Source organism: Myotis brandtii, unplaced genomic scaffold (genome assembly GCF_000412655.1).
Source record: "Myotis brandtii unplaced genomic scaffold, ASM41265v1 scaffold8, whole genome shotgun sequence".
Classification (NCBI taxonomy): Eukaryota; Metazoa; Chordata; class Mammalia; order Chiroptera; family Vespertilionidae; genus Myotis; species Myotis brandtii.
The window spans coordinates 9,580,557-9,600,966 of NW_005371219.1; the positions used below are offsets into that span (position 1 = coordinate 9,580,557).

The 20,410-nt window shown below is 42.0% G+C and overlaps 2 protein-coding genes across 3 annotated transcripts in view; one reads left to right on the plus strand and one right to left on the minus strand.

The window, feature by feature from the left end:
• The window catches only part of RTN4IP1 (reticulon 4 interacting protein 1), a 55,340-nt gene extending 51,748 nt beyond the window's left edge, over positions 1-3,592 (plus strand). Inside the window, exons 10-11 of one of the 2 annotated variants that reach the window (XR_001360091.1) lie at positions 2,194-2,349; positions 3,351-3,592. The gene's annotated coding sequence lies outside the window, so the exon portion shown is untranslated. The remainder of the gene's footprint in view (positions 1-2,193; positions 2,350-3,350) is intronic. The other variant, XM_005883790.2, reaches the window with a different exon arrangement.
• AIM1 (absent in melanoma 1) overlaps positions 1-20,410 on the minus strand; it is a 47,588-nt gene that overhangs the window by 4,015 nt on the left and 23,163 nt on the right. Inside the window, exons 8-20 of the mRNA XM_005883828.2 lie at positions 19,528-19,654; positions 16,335-16,370; positions 15,299-15,456; positions 14,214-14,340; positions 13,975-14,120; positions 9,574-9,700; positions 9,342-9,374; positions 8,270-8,382; positions 6,603-6,732; positions 4,078-4,217; positions 2,727-2,850; positions 2,160-2,318; positions 92-254 (exon numbers count right to left, since the gene is read on the minus strand). Coding sequence (XP_005883890.1) covers positions 92-254; positions 2,160-2,318; positions 2,727-2,850; positions 4,078-4,217; positions 6,603-6,732; positions 8,270-8,382; positions 9,342-9,374; positions 9,574-9,700; positions 13,975-14,120; positions 14,214-14,340; positions 15,299-15,456; positions 16,335-16,370; positions 19,528-19,654 — 1,583 coding nt within the window. The remainder of the gene's footprint in view (positions 1-91; positions 255-2,159; positions 2,319-2,726; positions 2,851-4,077; positions 4,218-6,602; positions 6,733-8,269; positions 8,383-9,341; positions 9,375-9,573; positions 9,701-13,974; positions 14,121-14,213; positions 14,341-15,298; positions 15,457-16,334; positions 16,371-19,527; positions 19,655-20,410) is intronic.

Here is a 20,410-nt window from a genome sequence, read left to right on the forward strand (position 1 = left end):
TACTAGTGCTCACCATTTTCAAAAGTAAAGAAGAGATTTTTAGTTAACTAAAAAAAGGCACAACCAAGAAGATAAAGGGAACAAGCCTTACCTTTGATATCTAAAACTAAATTTGGCTTCAACTTGCTGTAGATTCTACCGTCGGACTTCATGCTCCAGAACTGACTCTCGGTGCTCTGGTCCAGGGCCAGGCCCAACTTGGAGCCGGAAGTGACCAGGCTCCCCACAATCGTCAGGCAGCAGTCTTCTGCTATCTGCTTGGTACAGAGATACGTGTCTTAGGAACACACATTCAAGTGTCACTGTGATCAGTTCCCTGTTTAAGCTGATTTTTAAAGCCACCCTAGATCCTGACTTCATTCACCCTTATGCCCTTTAGTCAGGTGACACGAATGACAGAGGGTTCTCTGTTCTTCTCCATTTTAAGGGACCTCTGCCCTTTGGGAGACTGTCTTATTAGTGAGAGAAGCCTGAGAACATCAAAGCTGCCCCTCATGATGGTTTTCCCTCCCAGAAATGACTGTCCTCCAAGGCTGATCATGCCACCAAACCTACCCCCACAGAACCACCTCTGTGCAGCCAGACCCTTCTAAAATGTGGCTGCACCTCTAATTTTGAAGGCTATTGTAGCACTAAAGTGGCTAAAAGGGCATTTTGTCATTTTAAACCTTGAAATCCCATTTATTTCTCTTGTCTTTCCTTCATGAGAAATGTCAAATTTTCTAAAAAAGCATGCTATCCAACCATAAAAAGAAGAAAATACCAATACAGTAAAGGGTATTTTCATGTAGGAATTTTATGGGTCCTTCTCTGAAGTGTATGTACTCTCAATATATAAACAGTGTATGGTAGTCACATGTTCACATGACATTAACACAGATCGCTGAAGAAAATGCTCATGGAGAGAACTGGAAAGTACTGTTCTACTTGAGATAAAAGGACTGTGATGATCTAGGCTACTTCTCATTGACCTACTCAATTCAAAGTCGTTAAATAACATCACTAAAATATCTGTTAGAAATAATTGATGAAAGGCTCCAATTTCTTGAATTGTTTAAGATAATTAAAAGGCAAAAGTTGGCTTTTTGTGCTTCTCTGTTAACAGCTCTTGCTATTCCTTCTGTGCAAGTCTAAACAGCCCTTAGGCTTACTGGAAGGATGCCTCTCCCTCAGGCCCCACAGACCTAATTAACACACCTTTCACAGGCTGTGTGCCTTCTGCTGACTCATGGGGCACCACAGTTAGAAAAAAATCGGAAGCAAACAGCCAAGCCCATAAAATCAGGAAGTTAAAAAGAATATCTGCAACAGAAGCATGAGCTCCTCTTATAAACGCTTACTCATTGCAGCCCGTAATCGTGTGTTATGGAGGAGTGATAGGAGGGAGGTGGGGCATTGTCCATTCTCAAGGTGTGCCAATGTGGAAATGGTACGCAAGCTGGTACTTCTTCACCCTTAATTCTAGTCTGAGATCCTCCAAAAAGGAAGCAAACCAAGACTAATTTGTTGATAATGCTGGGGCTTATAGTTAATTTCTATACCTAGTAGAAATTCCTATATAATTTTCTACCCTATATAATAAAACCCTAATAGCAAATCGACTGAACAGCAGAACGACCGTTCGCTATGAAGCACACTGACCACCAGGGGGCAGACATTCTACAGGAGCTGCCCCCTGGTGGTCAGTGCATTCCCACAGGGAGAGCGCCGCTCAGCCAGAAGCCTGGCTCATGGCTGGCAAGTGCAGTGGCAGGGGTGGGAGCCTCCCCCGCCTCTGCGGCAGCACTAAGGATCCCTCAGGGGATGTTCGCCTGCCAGCTTAGAAAACAAGGTAGTCTCCCCCCTCCCACGAGGCAGACATCCCCTGAGGGGTCCCAGACTGCGAGAGGGCGCAGGCTGGGCTGAGGGACTCCCCTCAGTACATGAATATCATGCACTGGGCCTCTAGTTACTATATAAAAATCAAGTATAGATATCAGTGCTCTATCTTGGATCAGAGTTAGATTTACTCCCATTTTACGTTCGTAGACTGGTTCTATAAGAGCTAAGAAATATTTTCATGGAAAACCTAATTTATTTCTGAAGGTGGTCCAGGAATCATGAAATAGCATTAATTTGAAAGATGCCGTCACAGACCTTTGTCTTATCCTAAAGCTCACCCTGCATTTGATGCATCCTTCTTGATAAATCCAGATCTGATCGTCAGCGCCGACGTCCTCTGTGACCTGTATTCTGAGAAGCTTCAGGTCCTCTAAGTTCCCGTTGGTTGACATGAATAACCCTGTTGCCTTGTTTCGAAGTCTGAAATAAATACGTTTCTAGAAGACAAAACCCCAGCAATGATCACAAGTAAGTTGTACTATTAGAAGTTCTGAACAAGCATCAAGAGCAGGGGCCGAATTCAAGGTGAGGTTGTATTAGGGACAATTTCTATACCCAAGAGCCCCAGAGGCTTTAGGATTTTTTCGCTGAGAAGATTTTGGTGAAATGTCAAAGAAGTGCCTGGGGCAAGGAGCCTGCCTGTGGGAACCCAGCGCTTGGAGTTTGGGACACACCACGTTTTGATGTCAGGCATGAGAGCATTTCTGAAAGCAGTCAGAAACAGCCCAAATTCAGAAGTTCATGGTGGTGAAGGGAGTGGCAAATTTCAAACTGAAAATGTTAAATTACATTTACAAAAAAAATTCAGAGAAGAGTCTATTCAAACGTGGAGAAAAAGAAAATACCTGATTAAAAGGCCGTAGAGAACCTATTTGGCGACAGCCACTGAATTCATACCAATTAGGTACTTCTGCTGGTGATAGTAAGAATTGCCGACCCCTGTAATTGCCATATTCATAAGTAACCCATCTGGAAAAAAAGTAGATAACCACAAGTAAGCGGCAATATCCATTTGACAATGAGCCCTAATTATATTTTAGGACGTTTCAGTTTTTAAACTGAGCTTTATACCTAAAATATACATTGGCAGGAGAGGGGGGGACTGCCTTATTTTCTAAATAACTTCAAGCACCCTTTTCTCAACAAATAGCAAATTCTTGGTACATATTTATGCTAAAAAGAACCATTCTTGAAGAGAAATGAGTAAGGTTTTTCCTCTACCTTTGCAATGAAATAGAGATTATAGTCTTAGTGGGACAGCCCAGTATTCCTGTGAGCTTTTTATAAAACATTTCCAGTTGTAATAATGGATCTTTTATTTAAATAGCTAATATTTGTAAAGTTCTTGTGTGGCATATGATAAATATTAAAGGGCTATTTAAGTAAAAGTAAATAACTCAAATTTTTGTTTAAAATGAGAGGAATCTTCCTCAGTCCAGAAAACTGCTAACGATACTCTGGTCTCCTAGGGATGCTGGTGCCCACACCTGAAGACATGTGGACTCCTGCACGCAATGGCATGTGAGCGACCCAGCAGCCTTCCTCTGGCCCATGTGTTACCAAGGAAGAATGTCCTCGACTTTCCATCATGGAACTCTAAAGCACCCAGATAATTGTTTTTTAAACAGCTATAGTCCCCTCCAATACTTGATGCATACAAGTGGACTATACCTACTTTTGAGAGTGAAACAAAAATACTTTCTTAAAAACATTTATTACATTGATAGTTCTTACTTATTTTTACATCTTACTTAATTTCACAATTATTCAAAGTTGAGAAAAATCTTCCCATATTGACCTTTAAGCGTGCACAGCATCTGTTAGTCACTCCTAGTTAAAGGAAAACCCCAGCCCTGACTCCAAAATCAAAGGACTTGGTCTTTCGAAGGGAAAAGAAAAATGAGCTCTCTCATACTTGCTAAAAAGTGCTCAGTAAACTTACAAAGCATTCCCCTAGAAACTTTGAGGTGTTGAAGACCAAGTCCTTACCTTAAGTAAACTAAAAGCCTGGAGGAATTGATGAGAGAGGCCTCACACATGGCTCTTCCCAGTGCGAAAAGGTGCATAATCATTGACCCTTACAGAAAATAGGGGGGTTTATGTCACTTTGTTTAAGGTAACGTAGGAGAAAAAGAAATATGATCAAACTTAATCTTTAAAATCATCTCTTACTGAATGAACAAGTAGGTAACTCACATGCCACCGATCACCTGAACTGAGCGTATCTGCGTGTTGAATCCCAGGGATCGGAGATTGACTGCTTCTGCATTAAGCTCAACCTTTTTTCCTTTGAAGTCTTCTCTTTCAAAAAGAATAATTGTTGGCTCAGAAAATTCCTGTTTAGGAACAAAAATAATGTTACTCATCTTTAATGGTAACTTGAACTTATTTGAAAATCATCTTGTCACAAGGACAGAGCACGAGATCGTGGCCTGTCATAAGCTCCCTTTCCCAGGAAGTTGGGGTGTTTATACACTCCAGAGCCAAAGAGAGGAAGGAAGGGGGGACAGGAAGTTTTCCTACTGCATAGAAAGGCAGGTAAATGTAAACAGTGCTATGAAGGGTGGGGGATATCCCAGGAATGGGTATATGAGTCTGAAATATCAACACAGCTAATGAATTTATTTTCAATCCTGCTATTTTCTATTAGGATAAGGAGGGGCTAGGACTGGAAAGCTATGGACGTAAATGGCGAGGGTCGGAGGCCTATTGCAGTCTTTAGGGTCTAGTGGAATTGCTAGTCAGGAACCTCCTTGTATGCGTTTTCAACTGTCTTTTTTTGTTGTTTTAATTGTCAACAGACAGTGATTCTGTGCACGCATGTTCCCAAACTTTCCTGTAGGAATATTGTTAGGAGGAGAGAAAACTACCGGATGGAAGCTCTATGTTCAAACTCACTTTCAAATTATAGACCCTTATGACCCTAGACTAAGCTCTAATGATGATAATCCTAAAATCATACATGATCATCAGAAATTCCCTACCTGCTTCAAGTTCTGTGGCAAGGGTGTGGGACTTGCTTCATTTATGTGAATGTGCCCTGACACATAGATACTGTTGACCAGTAAGCAGCACATTAATGTTCAGAGGTAGTTTGTGTGGCATGGGACCACATCATCCCATGTTCCATGGCTACTATTTTCACAAACACATAGATTCTGTTGACCAGTAAGCAGCACATTGATGTTCAGAGGTAGTTTGTGTGGCATCTGTGAGCTAAGGCATGGTACCACATCATCCCATGTTCCATGGCTACTATTTTCACATCTCGAGAAAGGTCAACACTTTAGTTAGCTGAACAAGCAGGAAAGGATGAGATAAAGCCAACTCCTGCCTAAAATCAGCTACATGTTTAAAGCTTCTTAGGAGAGATCAGCTACCAAAAACTAAAATATTTCCAGCACTACACACTCAGACTAACATCTGAACATTATCTTGGAGTTTTCCATTGAATATTGCTTTGACTACATTAAAATGAAAGATTTCTGTTCAAAGGGGCACTATAATCTGGATTAGGACACACATAATAAATCGGGAGGAGTCATTTGATTGCAAATCGCTAAAAGACAGAGTAATAAATTTTAAAACTGTAAGGAATTTTTGCAAATCAATAACAACAAGATATACAGAAAACCATAAAAAAGCTGAGCAAAGGACATAATAGGCAATTCACTGAACAAAAAACCCAACTGATTAATAAGTATATGAGATACCAACTTCTCTAATAGTAAAACGCAAATTAACAATGAGAGAATACGTTCTACCCAGTTCCTTCCAAAGTTAGAAAGTCAGAATACTCAATAATGGCAACAATGTGGAAAACAAACCCACACACACTGCCAGCAAGAGTCTGAAGTGGTAGAACTGGACTTAGTGAAGCTGCATATTCATGTACACAATCCCAGCAAATGCACTCTTTAATATACATGCCCAAGAGATCCCCACAGGCCTGTGGGGCGGCACAGATGAGAATTAAGTAAAACACTGTGATGGGATACTTGCATCAGTTATGTATGAGATGTACATACAGCATAATGAACAGCTCTTTAAAATTTTAATATAGGTATTGTTATGTTTATAATGCAGTAAGAACTATAGTGTAATACTGTATATAAATCAAAAGCCTATATATAGCCTTGCTGGTGTGGCTCAGTTGGTTGCGCATGGTCCCATGCACCTAGAGGTAGCCGGTTCAATTACTGGTCAGGGCACATGCCCACAGGGGGTATGCAGGAGGCAGCCGATCAATATTTCTCTCATCGATGTTTCTCTTTTCCGCTCTCTTCCTCTTCTTTCCTCTCTCTAAAATCAATAGAAACATTAAGAAGCCTAGATACAGATCTTCTGAAAACATATGTTTTATAAGAATATCCAAGTTATATCCCTCACACATTCCATGGGTGTCTATGAAAGGGAGAGGAATCAGGTATAAAATGGGGAAAAACAGGAGAGCGGCCTTGAACTAGTAACTCATGATGGTTGTGTGCCACTACTGAGTCAGTACTTCACCTGAAGTCTAAGAAAACAGCAAACAAAAACAATTTATATGTTAAACATCTAAAAGGAGATTTAAAAGTTACAGGATAGAAAGTTGTACTGCAACTGTTTTTTCTGCCTCCAACTTCAAGCCTGGAGTAGGTCTACCTGCTGGTTTCTGCTCTGGCCATCAGCTATGTGAACCATACATCTCCGTAATGAGACGTCCACACGGACATACTTACAACATCTATAAAACGAAGAGACTTCACACTTGCTCCAGGCAGGCATCCCATTGCAGAGAGACACGGGTAGTGGCCTTCTTCCAGCACGTACTGGTTACCAGAGAAATTTTCTCCATCGTACACAACCCAGCTACATAGGAACAACCACACACACACACGATTGGAGTATTCTTATTCAAGAAGTCTGATTTTAGAGATAGCCTGCTATAAAATAATGCTTGTGGCTAACAGTGTTCTTCAAAAATATCTAGACGTATTTTCTGCATTCAATCTTGTGACAAATATTTATAATAAGTCAGTTGTTAGCTTTGCACTTGGGAAATAAAATCTCTCCATGAAATGATTCATGTTTTTCTTCCCCACCTGCCAGCATTCCTTGCTCCTCTCCTGGGTGCCACATTCTCCCAGCCAGGGAGGTGTTGTCAAGCCCTGGAGTCCTCTCAATAATCCTTCAACCTTCACAGCCAGTCAGTTGCCTGGATCTGCTTGATTTCCTCCCAAAATTTCTCTCACATTCCTTTTTCCTTATTTCCAACACCTTAGCACTGGGCCAGGAGTCAAAATACCATTGTGACTTACCCAAGTCACTTAGCCCCTCGGGCCTCAGCATTATTGATAAAATGGTGATTTATCAGCTTGCCTAGAAGAGTGGCGTTTCTTTGTTGTTGTTTTTTTAGTCCAACAAATGCTTATTGAGGACTAATTGTGTGTCAGATACTTTTCCATTGCTGGGGATAGAACAGAGGCCAAATCAAAGTCCCTGCTGTCTTGAAGTTTACATTCCAGTGGGCTGAGAAAGATGATAAATAAACAAAACAATCCTATGTCTGCAGGTAATAAATGAAGTAGGTAGGTGATAAAGAGGAACCAGGACAGGTGGAGGGATGTGCTGATTGGCAGTGAAGTTTTACTGTAAATCTGCATTTGAATGCAAAGTCTGTGCTCTTTCCACTCTGCCATGCTAAGTGTTATGACGGTGCTGTTTAGACCATAAAGAACTATATAAGTAAAGGTACTATTACTATTGTCATTAGACGGAAGTCCTCATCGCCCTGCACAGGTTGCCCTGACCTTGGGCTCTCCCCTCTCTCAAGCTTTCAAACCAGTTTTCAGCATGGCACTTTGAGCTCATTGCCTTTCCCATCGTGTTTCCCATGGCATTTATCTAAGCTCATATGCTCAGGGGGCCCTTCCCGACCCAATCCTACCCTCCAGACTTGCTTCTCCTCCCCAGTGCAAAGCCCTCCCAGCTAGAGAGGGTGTGTGCTCCCTGGTCAGCATACACACCAACTCCACTGCAGCCATGCACTCGCCTGTCGTGCAGAATGCCTATCCTCCTATCCACCTGAAAAAAAATCTACCTTGGGAAGTGCCTTAGAGATTATTCAGAGTCCCTTTTTGGATGATGGGATAGGCCTAGAAAGTAGAGGACCTGGTCCAAACCTCATGAGATGGTGATCTTTAACTTCCCCAACCCACACTGATCTCCAGGTCCTCTGTGTCCAGCACTCATGCTCTGCAAAGTATACTTTAGTACTTCCAGGGTCTTGTACTATTGGGCGGTTTCATCTCGTACCAAGCATCTAAAGGTGGCACTAAATACTGCTGATGTGTGAATTCTATGTTCCCCCGGTGATGAGGCTCTGCCAGTCCACTGTTTTGCTTACCTGCCTCCTAAAACTCTGCAAGACTTGGTAGAAAATGAATCATCAACTTGACTTGTTGTTTCTTCAAAGCATCGACTGTGACCTTGAAACTGTGGTTCCGAAAACAAGTGAATCTTGGAAAAAGTAAATGGAAATACATAAAATCGTTTTGCAAACACATTAACCCAATCAGCCTTTGAAATGATGACCCAACCACGACCTTGTTACAGTAAACTGACATGAATTTTATAAATCCTTTAATTTTCTATTTCTACACTAATATCGTTAGAAATACTTGGGCTGTACCACTCACGACTGTTTAATTCAGAGACATCAAAGGACAATCCAACAATAGAGGCAGCTTTCTATAGCGCACCCTGTCCTAACAAGCCGGGAGGCATTTTAAAGCTTTATTGTGGCTGAAAGTAAATTGTTCATCAGTTCTAACATTAACAGAAAACTGTATTTTGGAAACACTATAGTTTTCCTCCCTCTCAATGGAAGATACTTGCTGACTTATTAGAATCTTGTGTATGCCAGTAAAGGAGGCTACGGTGGTGTTTGTGCCTCTGTAATTAAGGCTGTCTGAACACTTCCATTAAAAAGCCCAAATAACAAGTGTAATGGCTCCAGTGAGAGACCATGTTCAAGAGACCATATAAAATGTTTGTCTAATGCAGATACAGCAAATATGAAAACTCATATTGTTTATCACAATAACTATATTGTTTGAAATATTCATGTAAACTCTTATTCAATATAATGATATAAAGATTTAGGGGGACTGGGGGAAGGGTGGAGGGGGTCAGTGGGGAAAAAGGGGGACATCTGTCATACTTTCAACAATAAAGATAAATTTTTTCAAAAGTAAATGAAATTTAACATTACATAATGAGACCATTTTATAAGTATATAGATATGCGTCAATGCTATCAAGCATTGAAAATTTAAATCTAATTTAAAAATAGTTATATTTTCAGGCACAAAAATGGTTAAAACTAACAAAATGTCCCAAATGTCTGAAGTTTTACATGTATGTTCAACTTTTCAATGGATGGCTCCTAATTATAAAGATAGGATATTTTTTTGTTACCTGATTTCGTCTCCTTGGCCCACTGAAAGAATCCTAAAGTGTTTAAAAGGGAAAAGAGAAGGAAATAAGTAGAGCAGACATCTTAAAATACATTTTTATTCCAAATTAGCAATTACTGTTAAAAAAATATCAGCATTGCTTCTATAGTGTAAAGTATACATGAATCAGAAGCACACATTAAGGAAATACAAATTTCAGTTAAGTGTTCTCATACAAAAATATAACTTCTTACCAGACATATGGGTTGAACAGAAGAGATCTTACAATTTTTTCCTCCCCAGTCCTCAAAACTGGTGTAAAAGCCTTTATCCAGTATATACTGTTCTCCTGTGAAGTCAGGATTTTCATAGGCTACCCATCTAAAGAGACAAAAACACTGGTTAGTCAGTTCATAGTTTACATATATAACAAAACTGTCACACATCTCTGAGTAACTGTATCATACAGAAACTTTCATTAGTTTCACCAATCAGCAACCTTAATAATGTTCCTGATTCTCCATTAATCTTTTAAGAGCAGATAGATTTGTCTGGATTAGAAATCAAAGTGGCAAGTGAATGAGTATCTTTGTGTGACCCTTTTGGGTGTTTTCAAACTTATCCAAGCCTCTGCCTTGAGAAAGTGCCAGTGGGGATATATCTGTATTTCTAATTCTATCCTAAGGAAACAATTTAGACTTTCAAGAAGTAGCTGTCAAAGTTCTGTTAGTAGGCAAATACTTCTTTTTGTTATCAACATTAAATTTTCTTTCCAGAAGTATACTGGCTGGGGGGAAAATAGGTCTACAGTTGTCAGTACACGAAACATAGTTTATTCTTGTATTATTATTTATTAACTAGAGGCCTGTTGCACGAAAAGATTTGTGCAATAGGCTTTCCCTTCCCCTGGCTGCCGACGCCGGTTTTCCTCCAGCACCGGGGATCCAGGCCTTTGCTCCAGCCGGAGCCGCCTTCAAGCCTTCGCTGCCCCGCCCAGCCGCCCCAGGTCGGGTCATGTCACACACGGGATGCCTGGGCGGGCCGGCCGATCGCTGCTGCCCCGCCTGGCTGCCCCAGGTTGGGTCACACACGGACACCCGGGTGGGCAGGGTCGCAGATAGCAGGCCCATATGGCGGCAGGGCAGGTGGGATGGCGTTGTTCCACCCGCATAGCGAAGGTATGGTCAATTACCATGTTTGTCTATTATTAGATAGGACTACTAGAGGCCCAATGCACGAAATTCGTGCAAGAGTAGGCCGTACTTCCCCCAGCTGCCGACACCGGCTTTCCTCTGGCACCTGGGACCCGGGCTTCCCTCTGGCCATAGGCAGACACCCAGGACCCAGGCTTCCCTCGCAGCCCCGGCTTTGTGCAGAAGGACATCCAATCTAATTAGCATATTATGCTTTTATTATTATATGTTATTATAGATTGTATTATTTTTCATACAAACAACTATAAACCCACTGGTATTACAGGAAGCTATGTCTCTACACTACAAACCACACTGGGGGGGAAAGTTGACAGAAGAAATAAACACCAAAAAAACCAAGTAAGTAACAAAAATTTTGTTTTAAACCGGATTTCCAACATGACACAACTATGTAATAAGCAAAATTGATCAAATTCTCAGAAATACTAAAGACAAATCCCTCTGAAATGTTTTTCTTTATCTTTTAAGTGATCTATACTCGGAGAGGGAAATCAACAAAACCAACTTCTTGGATGCTATTTCCTACCCAAAGATAAAGCCTTTTGAGAGAAAGAAAGTTTTTCAATTCTGTTACATTCAAATATCTTCCCCCAGTTAATTCATTGCCCTCCTGATCCTCTCACAGCTTAAAGGATTAATACCTATATGCCTGTGTGCATACTAAGAACTTTCCAGAATGCTTTCACATCTAATTCATTTATTAAAAGTTAATTCACTTATTCACTCAACAAACATTAGCCACTTACCATATGTCAGGAACTAGATTGGCACGAGGTGTGCAAAGATGGAAGACAAAATCCTTGCCCTCCAAAGCTAACAGATGAATAACAAGCATCTCATGGAATTATATGTTGGTGTTTGTTCTGAATGGAATTATTTGTTGGTGTTTGTTCTGAATGGAATTATTTGTTGGTGTTTGTTCTGAATGGGAAGTGACTTGTCCAAGGTGACACCATCACTTAGTGGCCAGGGATGATCGAACCCATGATTGAGTCTCCTGAGGCTCACTAGGTTCTCTTCGCTTCCTGACCCCAACTGCCACTTGTCCTATAAAGTTTCCTTTCAGGCCACACACTTCGTACTTAAAACAGATTCTGAATGTGCTATGTAAAGGGCCTGACTTCAACAAAAACTCACAGAGCAAGACTCTCAAAGAAGTTTTTTTTTCTGACTTTGAGTTCCATACTAGGAAATAAAGAACCAAACTAAACTGCTTATTTACCAATAAGAATAAAGTCATTAAGATAACTTTTCTTTAAAACCATTAAACTCTAATAGGTTCGTCTTCCTCCCTCAGATCTTGGCACAGCTCCATCTTCCCACCCCACGAGCCCCAACTCAGTGCTAGCGCCTCTAAAGTCATCCCTGAGTTCACACTGGAAGTTAATCCCTCTGATGTGGATTCTCAAAGCACTTAATCCCCATGTCTTTTGTAGCAATAATTATGTTTTATATAAATACTGTAACTTCTTTGAGGACATAATATAATGCTGTGCACATAATAGACCTCAATAAATATTTGTCAAATGACCAATGAAATATGAGGAAGCAGCTGGCCCTTCCCACAGCCACACAATTTGAAAGGAAGTGGTGTGGGTACGCATGCCTCCCTTCAATACTAAACCTCAACTGCTACACCCAGAACAAGAGACTACGCCAGGAAATGCTACTAGAAGTGACTAAAAATAGAAACACATAAAAGCAACATTTCATAAAGAAAAGTGATTTCAAATAAATAAGGGCTGGGTTAAAAAAAGACTGGCAGGGGTACAGAAATTCTTATCTGTGCCAACGGCAGAATCTACGCAAATGCCCCAGGGAAATTCTGCTCAGCCTGGCCGGGCTTCCGCTTCTAGGCTGCATGACTGGGCTCTGAGTAATTGAACCAACACACCTGCTGAGTATCAAAATGTACAACTGCCGCCTAGACCTGGCCACTATATTTTCCTTCTAAATACTTAACTTCAAAGGCAGTCTTTAAATATTGCCATAGCAGTATTTCAGATGACTTCTGCCATACCATTCCTTTTATCTATGGCAGATTTTAAAATGTTAGGGTTCCAGAACAGGACCCAGTAGAACGTATTTCCTGTTAAGAATAGCAGACCCAGAAGCCCCTGGTGTCATTCTGCTAAGATAGAGCCACAAGTAACAGCCTACACAAGAAATTTGGTGGACATGACTCACAGGGACAGCACACCACACTGAGACACACCCCAGATATCCAGGGATCTTGTGGAAGGCCCCATGAAATGCAATGGAGTTGAGGTTAGAATGATTCAAATGGCCTATGTTACTACTCATGACATAAAAAAACCTGACATCAAGCACTTTCAGCAGAACCAAGTCAAATGATTTCATATAACCATTTAAGAATACTCTCACTCGTAACAAATTATAACTGACACCAGCCTGGTTTATAAGAATAATGGTAGAATTCCTTTTAACAGACACCCCCCCACACACCCCCGCAATCCAGGATCTGTGCCCATTCTCTCTGATGTTTGGGAACGGTTCACACCAATCAAATATAAGTGGTTACTAGGGGACTGGAACGACATCTCAACTCCAACGATGGGCACATAACACAGCCACAGCCATCTCCCTGGCTACAGTGACTGACTTAGGCAGGTTCACAGGACTCAAGCCCACAGAATCAAAGTCACACCTGGAACTTCTGTGGGAAAGAGAAGCTCTTTTCACTGGGATAGTGAGACGGAAGAACAAAAGCTAGAGGGCGCTGCCCCGGGCCACTAGAGGGAAGGGCCTGCCTAAGGTGAAGCCAATATAGAGAAGATTCCAAGAGAGATAGAGAGAGACCACGTTGTCCTGATGAGGTGTCTGAGCCCCTGCGTCCAGCCATGACCGAAGCAAACCTTCAGCAGGGCATTTCAGGTATGTAGGCCAGTGAGTTCCATTCCCATCACTTACACGACCCAGGTTGGCTTGCAGTCACTTGCATCCCAAAGTGTCTTGACTAATCACCTTTCAATAAAAACTTAGTTTGGCATTATTAAAGCATTCAATTGCTAACTCCAGGGACATTGAAACAATTAGTTTTATGTCAAAATAATGGGGTAGGTGTGGGGCCACAGGAAATGGAATGGAACTCTGTCCCAACCTCAGGTCTCTCATGTTAAATCACTGTTATTATTTGATTCCCATCATAAGAAATTCATGAAATGTCTCCATGCAGAATGACAGGGGAACAGCACCTGCGGATTTCTATCATAAACCCCAAAGCCTACTCCAATATTCTATTACACATGAAAAAATGAAATGAGAAAGGTTTTAAAAAGCAATTATGAAAATATAGTGGCAGTAGGTATTAAAGGACTGATTTAATATTTAGTTTAATTCTCTGTGTCAGAGAAGGTATAAATTTAACACAAACCAAGGTGAAACCCATGTTTAAAATCCAAGTTGGGCTATTTCACTTACACTCCACTCAGTACATTAATAGACTGTGTCTTCACTCCATATCCGGTCTCCATTAAATTAGCAACAATTCCCAATACATCAATACTGGAACCTTTAGATCCAAAGTTTTTTTCACTGTACATTATCATGTGAGCATTTGAAAAATCCTATTGAGAAAAAAAATCAAAATTCAAAGGTTAGCCATTTGGTGTATTATCCTAAAACACCAAGTATTAGCCATTAACTTTTCTTTGACTTACACCTAATATAGGTCGTAAAGACTGAAGTTCTCCATCGTAACCTCCCCAATCTTTCCAGTCCTTGTATTCTCCTTCTTCAAGCAAGTACTGATGACCTGTAAATCCAGACTTTTCATAAGCAACCCAACTGCAACAGAAAAAAAAAAAATGGAGGAGTAGAAATTCTCAGGAGTGCTAAAATGTTTCCATTGTATGTATCAGTTTCATTGACAAATACAAATCATTATAAAGCTACAAATGGCCCTGGCTGGTTTGGCTCTGTGGATAGAAGGTCCTGGGTTGATTCTGGTCAAGGGCACGTATCTGGTTTGCAGGTTTGATCCCTGGCCCCGGTGGGGTGGGTGAAGGAGGCAACCAATCAATGTGTTTCTCTCATATGGATGTTTCTCTGTGTCCCTCCCTCTCCCTTCTACCCTCTAAATATAAATGGAAAAATATCCTTGCACGAGGAGTAACAAAAAAATAAAGCCACAGATGGGCTTAGTCATTATGATTATGCGAATTCTTCTCTAAAATTTAAGTGACTAACAGAATGGCCCTAAGAAAACAATCTAAGAAACATACATCAATGTTGTGTAAAGGAGGAGATAGGGGTGTGCACGTGTGTGTGTGTGTGTGTGTGTGTGTGTGTGTGTGTGTTTAACAAGAACTGACTCAAAAGGACATCAGCAAATAAAACTGGATAATCTTTCTCCAAATAGCAATTAAAATATTATATGTTTTTGGCTATTTACCAGACCACATGCAGTGTACTTCCAAGGAAACATATAAGATCTAAAAAGTACAAAATATGATCATAAAAAATGAAAAGCAAACCAACAGTTCCACAGTTTGGAGCATGACATTAATAAGCGAGATTGCAGATCTGGCCAATCTGGATGGGCCAATCTACCAGCCTGGCGCAGCTGACTGACCCCAAACAGCCCCTCAAACTGCTGCTCTCAAGTCCAGGCCACAACTGGCTGAGGAGAACACGTCTGAAACTCTCTCCCACACCATCTGGAATGTTTTCTGGGGCGGGGGCGTGCATGTTATCACTTGATTAAAGAGGAAAAAGGAATCCTCACGGCTGTGCCTCTACTTACATGCCCCTGAGAACTTTCATGGACCCCACCGACGTCAGCGGCAAACTGGCATCTCCATCGGTTTCCTCTGCTTCGCCTCCTTCCGTGATAAAATTATACATTTCTGTTTCCAGTTCCATCCGTTTTCCCTCAAAGAAAGGCTTTTCATAAATAACCACCTGTAACAGAAATGAGATATACCAGTAATTTGTAAGACGTTAACTATCTCAACAGCTAAATGTTAAATCATTTAACAGCACTAAGTCCTGGAACACAAATTAAAATTTCTCATGATATTTTTAAAAATGAATTAAATAACAGTATCTTATAATTTAAAAAATCAGAATTTTTTTCCTATTGGGATACAGCCCAAAGCTAAGGTTCAAAAGACAGTTTATAAATAATTGGGTCTTGTTTCAATGTCTAGAACTGATATTTAGAATTTCACTTAGAGCAAACTAAAGAACCAGAAGGGTCTAAGTTGTTTTTAAAATGAAACAAACTAGCCCTGGCCGGTGTTGCTCAGTTGGTTGGGTGTTGTCCTGTGCACCGAAAGGTTGCCGGTTTGATTCCTGGTCAGGGCACATGCCTGGCTTGTGGACTGGATCCCCGATGAGAGATGTGTGTGTATGTACAGGAGGCAGTTGATCAATGTTTCTCTCTCTCTGAAAGTCGATAAATATTACAAAAATGAAACAAACTAGAGATCAAACTATGTCATAGATGTGGGAAGCAGAAAGAGCCTTTTGGAGTTGGGAGAACTTGGCTTGAAAGCTTTTTCCTAACTGGCAAGCAGCCACAGGCCCTACAATTAGTAAATGCAACTACAAAATATAAATGTGATACAACAATGAACCTTTGAGCCATGGAAGCACGTGCTGTTGGCGACAGCTAGAGCCATCAGCAGCATCTCCCAGCCTGAAGGACGGCACGTGGAAGTTGGGATAACTTCCTTTGGCTGCAATTATGCTTCATGCAGGCTGAACTGTAAAATCACACAAGTATTCTCTTCGGAGAGACAGAGTGGAAGTAAAATTTAAAATATATATAGTTTTACCTTTGGATCTACAGGGAATTCAACTTTACGACCACCCTGAAAAGAAAATAACACAGTGAGGAAAGTGGTTTTTCAGTGATACATTATCTTTTTATATTACACATGTCAGTTTACACTGTCAAACCTCACAGCGAGGGAACATTCCAGTTTGTTTAAATTTATGTTGAGACAGTTCTAAAATTTCCAACAACGCAGATGAAGACATGAGGAAGCTGGTCTGGGGCAGAGGCTCACAGACTGGCCTGTAAGCTGCATCTACATGTCAGCTGTGTTTTTTGACCCAGTAACTTTTTGTTGTTTTCTTTTTAACTCAGTAAATTTCTTTAAAAAAAAAAAAAAAAGCAGCCCAGCCAGTGTGGTTCAGTGGTTGAGCATCGTCGACCTATAAACCAGGAGGTTTGATTCTTGATTCCCTATGAGGGCACGTGCCCAGGTTGCAGGCTCGATCCCCAGAAGTGGGGGAGGGGGTGCAGGAGACAGCCAATCAGTGATTCTCTATCATCACTGATGTTTCTATCTCTCACTTTCTCCCTCTGAAATCAATTTTTTTTAAATGCATGTTTCTCACTTCATTTAAGAAACAGTCCTAAGATCGGATATTTCTGGACCCAAATTCTCACAGGCAACAAACTTCACTTCCTGAACTTACTAACCCTACGCTGTGCTCATCCTCCAGCCAGGACTCAGGCTCCGGTCTGCCTCTCTCCACCTTCCCTCGGTCCAGTCCCAGCCAACCTCGCTCCTGTCTATTTGCTGCCCTGCTCCCAGAGGCATTTGATTTTGCAACCCATGGCTTACAAAACTGTTGAAGTTCATACAAGCTCACAATATGATCTGGAGGACTCTTGAAATAATTAAACTGTCAGGTAAAATTTAAAACACACCAAAGGATAGGCCTATGGGGGTTGTTATACTTTTATAATTAAAAACTTCTTAAATTCTCTAAAATTCACTAAAACAAACCATAGAAAAGGGATTATACAGGAATAGTAAGCAGGGTAAAGTTAGCATCAGCAGTGGGAAAGTCAGAAGGATATTTTTCACCAATACATATTTAACAGCTTTAAATAAATAAATAAAAAGCACAGCCTATGATGCTCAAATGTACCAAATGACCTGTAATTATAAAGGAATGTGCTTGATTTTGTCAACAAACTACAGCTTATAGAAGCAAGTACCCTTTTCTAAAGTAATCCAATTTGAATGCCATCAATTTCACAGTTTTGTAAATTACCACTAAAAACTGCCTTTTAAATTAGGGGCAATTCTCTGATACATTCACACAACTAACAGAAGTTTGTTCTTTGAGAGTGGATTTAGTTTTAGAAAAAAAGCCCCAAATCATTTACAATAAAACCAGCAAACACACAGGTACATAACCACAAGCTCTGGCAGGAGGGGTGAGATTAAGATAAAAAGTTGTCTTCCTGAAGTTCTCATTTATTTCAAACTGACTCGGAAGACAACCGCAGAGTGGAATTTCAAAACCACGTCTGTAAGGAGAGCCTCCCTGGTGCCCGGCAGATTCAGGGAGTACCCACCACACCGTGGCACACACTGCTCAGCACGGGGACAGGACAGTTGCAGCCTGGATCCTGCCAAGGCTTAGAGTCCAGCACAGGAACCAGACAACAGGGCACAACACGGTGGGGGGGCGGGGGTGGGGGCAGAGCAAGCACAGGCCCCTCTACGGCAAATGCTTGGGAAAACAACATTCATTTAGACATCCAGCTCCAGTGCCCCCAAAGCTGCCGCCCAGCCCAGCCTCCTGTCACTCTACCACGCCCAGCCCCGGCCCCGCTCCTGCGGGCCTTCTCTGACATCGCCATCTAAAACCAGCCATCGAAGACCCAGCTCGATGTATCCTCCCAAGTATCCCCTTCCCGGTCACATCACCAACAAGTTGGAGTTTATCTGTCCTTCCTCCTGTTTTTCCAGAAAGGTTCAATTGTGTCCATTTTCTTTACTTCCTAAGCCTGCCCTGTGCTGAAGCCCGTGCACACACCTGGGGCTCTGCAGGGCTGAGAATGCCTGAGGGCAGAGGACCAGGGCGGCGCCACTTTTTTCACCTAAAGCATCTAGCAAGTTATCCTGCTGCAGGCAGGCAGACAGACATGAGCAGAGCAGGGACCATGGGCCAGCACAGAAGGTCACCAGGGTGGAAAGCCCGGGGTGCCTAGCAAAGGACAACCAATGGTAGGGTGGGACCTCACCCGCAGGGTGACCTTTCCTCTCCTGGCATATCATTAGTCATGAGGTTTGAACCCCGTGACCTCTCCTCCCTGGAGACAGCGTCTACGTCTCAGTTGTATTTCAGCTCCAGGCCCAGGTAAACAACAAAACCAGCCACAGCTGACGTCAGGACCAGCTGCATTGAAAAATGACGCCCTGCTCTGGTGCAGGCCAATCAATCAGTGGAGACCACAACCCTGAATGGATGCACCTGGGAGGCTACTGAACATTCCATTAAGAGCTTTCCCTAGGACAGCGGTTCTCAACCTGTGGGTCGCGACCCCTTTGGCGGTCGAACGACCCTTTCACAGGGGTCGCCTAAGACCATCCTGCATATCAGATATTTACATTATGATTCATAACAGTAGCAACATTACAGTTATGAAGTAGCAACGGAAATAATTTTATGGTTGGGTCACAACATGAGGAACTGTATTTAAAGGGCCAGAAGGTTGAGAACCACTGCCCTAGGACCTTCCCTAAAGTCTTCACCTTCAAAACCCTTGGGGTGGAGGACCTAGTGCACTCTTCTTCAGGAGCACACCTGTGCCTTTCCCTTCCCTTTCCACTTTCCTCTCCCTCCCACCCGTCCCAGGCACAGCACCATTAGCTTCCTCACTCCCAAGCTCCAGAGCCCTTCCTTCACCTCCATAACTTATTTCCTAAGCCCAATTCTTCTGGGAATTACTTCTTCTACCTCTGCGATTTACCAAGTAAATGTCCTCTTACAATTTGGGAACCAGCGCCTCACCCTCCTCAAGTACCGAGGTTGCTGAACCCAATTTTGATCTGACCCACCGGTCAGACAACTGGTACCATTCCCGCCGTCTACAACAATCCTTTCTGTTATTTCTATTTTGTTAGTCTGCTTTACTGCTTCCAAGTCACATCCTGTGAATCAATGGTGTCAGGCTGGCAAAGAACCACCCACTCCAAGCACACTGTTACATTTCGCGTTTACCATTTTCAGAGGCCGCATGGATCCAATGTAGGCCACTTCTGTGTTCCAGAAGGACAAGTCAGGGTATTCCCCGGGCTCCAGGATAAACGGGACACCCAGAAATCCCGGTTCTTCATAAATCAGCCATCTAAGTAGCACCGAGGAAAGACAGAAACAGACAATGCGTCATCTATTTCAGTACACAGAGCCCCCTGACGAGCAAAGACAAGGACCAAAGCAGATGTGGGTGCATCTGCATGACGTACGGTGATGCTCAGAGCAACATTAGACTCAAGGAATAAACCGTTCTACACGCCTCTTCTTAAGAATCTTTGCTTGTCTCCTTGGCTGGTTTTGTCCATTTAATTTATATTATGAACTGATTTAAAGTGTAACCATCTCTATTACTTCCAAGTGTTAAAAGTACATGTGATCCCTAAGCAACGTGGTCAGACCATGTTGCTCAAGGGTCAGCTGCAGTTCTCTTATTGTTTGGCGTGTATTTACAGAGGGAGACCCTGACTAGGAAACCTCAAGCTGTGTTTTAAAAGGCAACATCTCATTTGTAACCAAATAACAGGATGTTCCACTTACTGGTCAGTCACAGTGTCAAAGACTAATAACTGCTAACATCCACCTAGAGCTCATAAGGAATGCCACCCAGAACTTCATCTAATCCTTAACAATGCTATGAGGAAGGAGCCCTACTGTCCCCATCTTACAGACGAGGTGAAGTACACTGCCTGGGGCCACACAGCTGAAAATACCAAGCGCAGGGCTGATCCCCACTGATCCAGACCCAGGCTCCTAATCATTTTCTTATGGCAGTTTTTTCATTCCAGGGCGTGGGTGTAACTGACTCTCCACAATGACTCAGGATCCCCACTAGCATGACAATGCACAG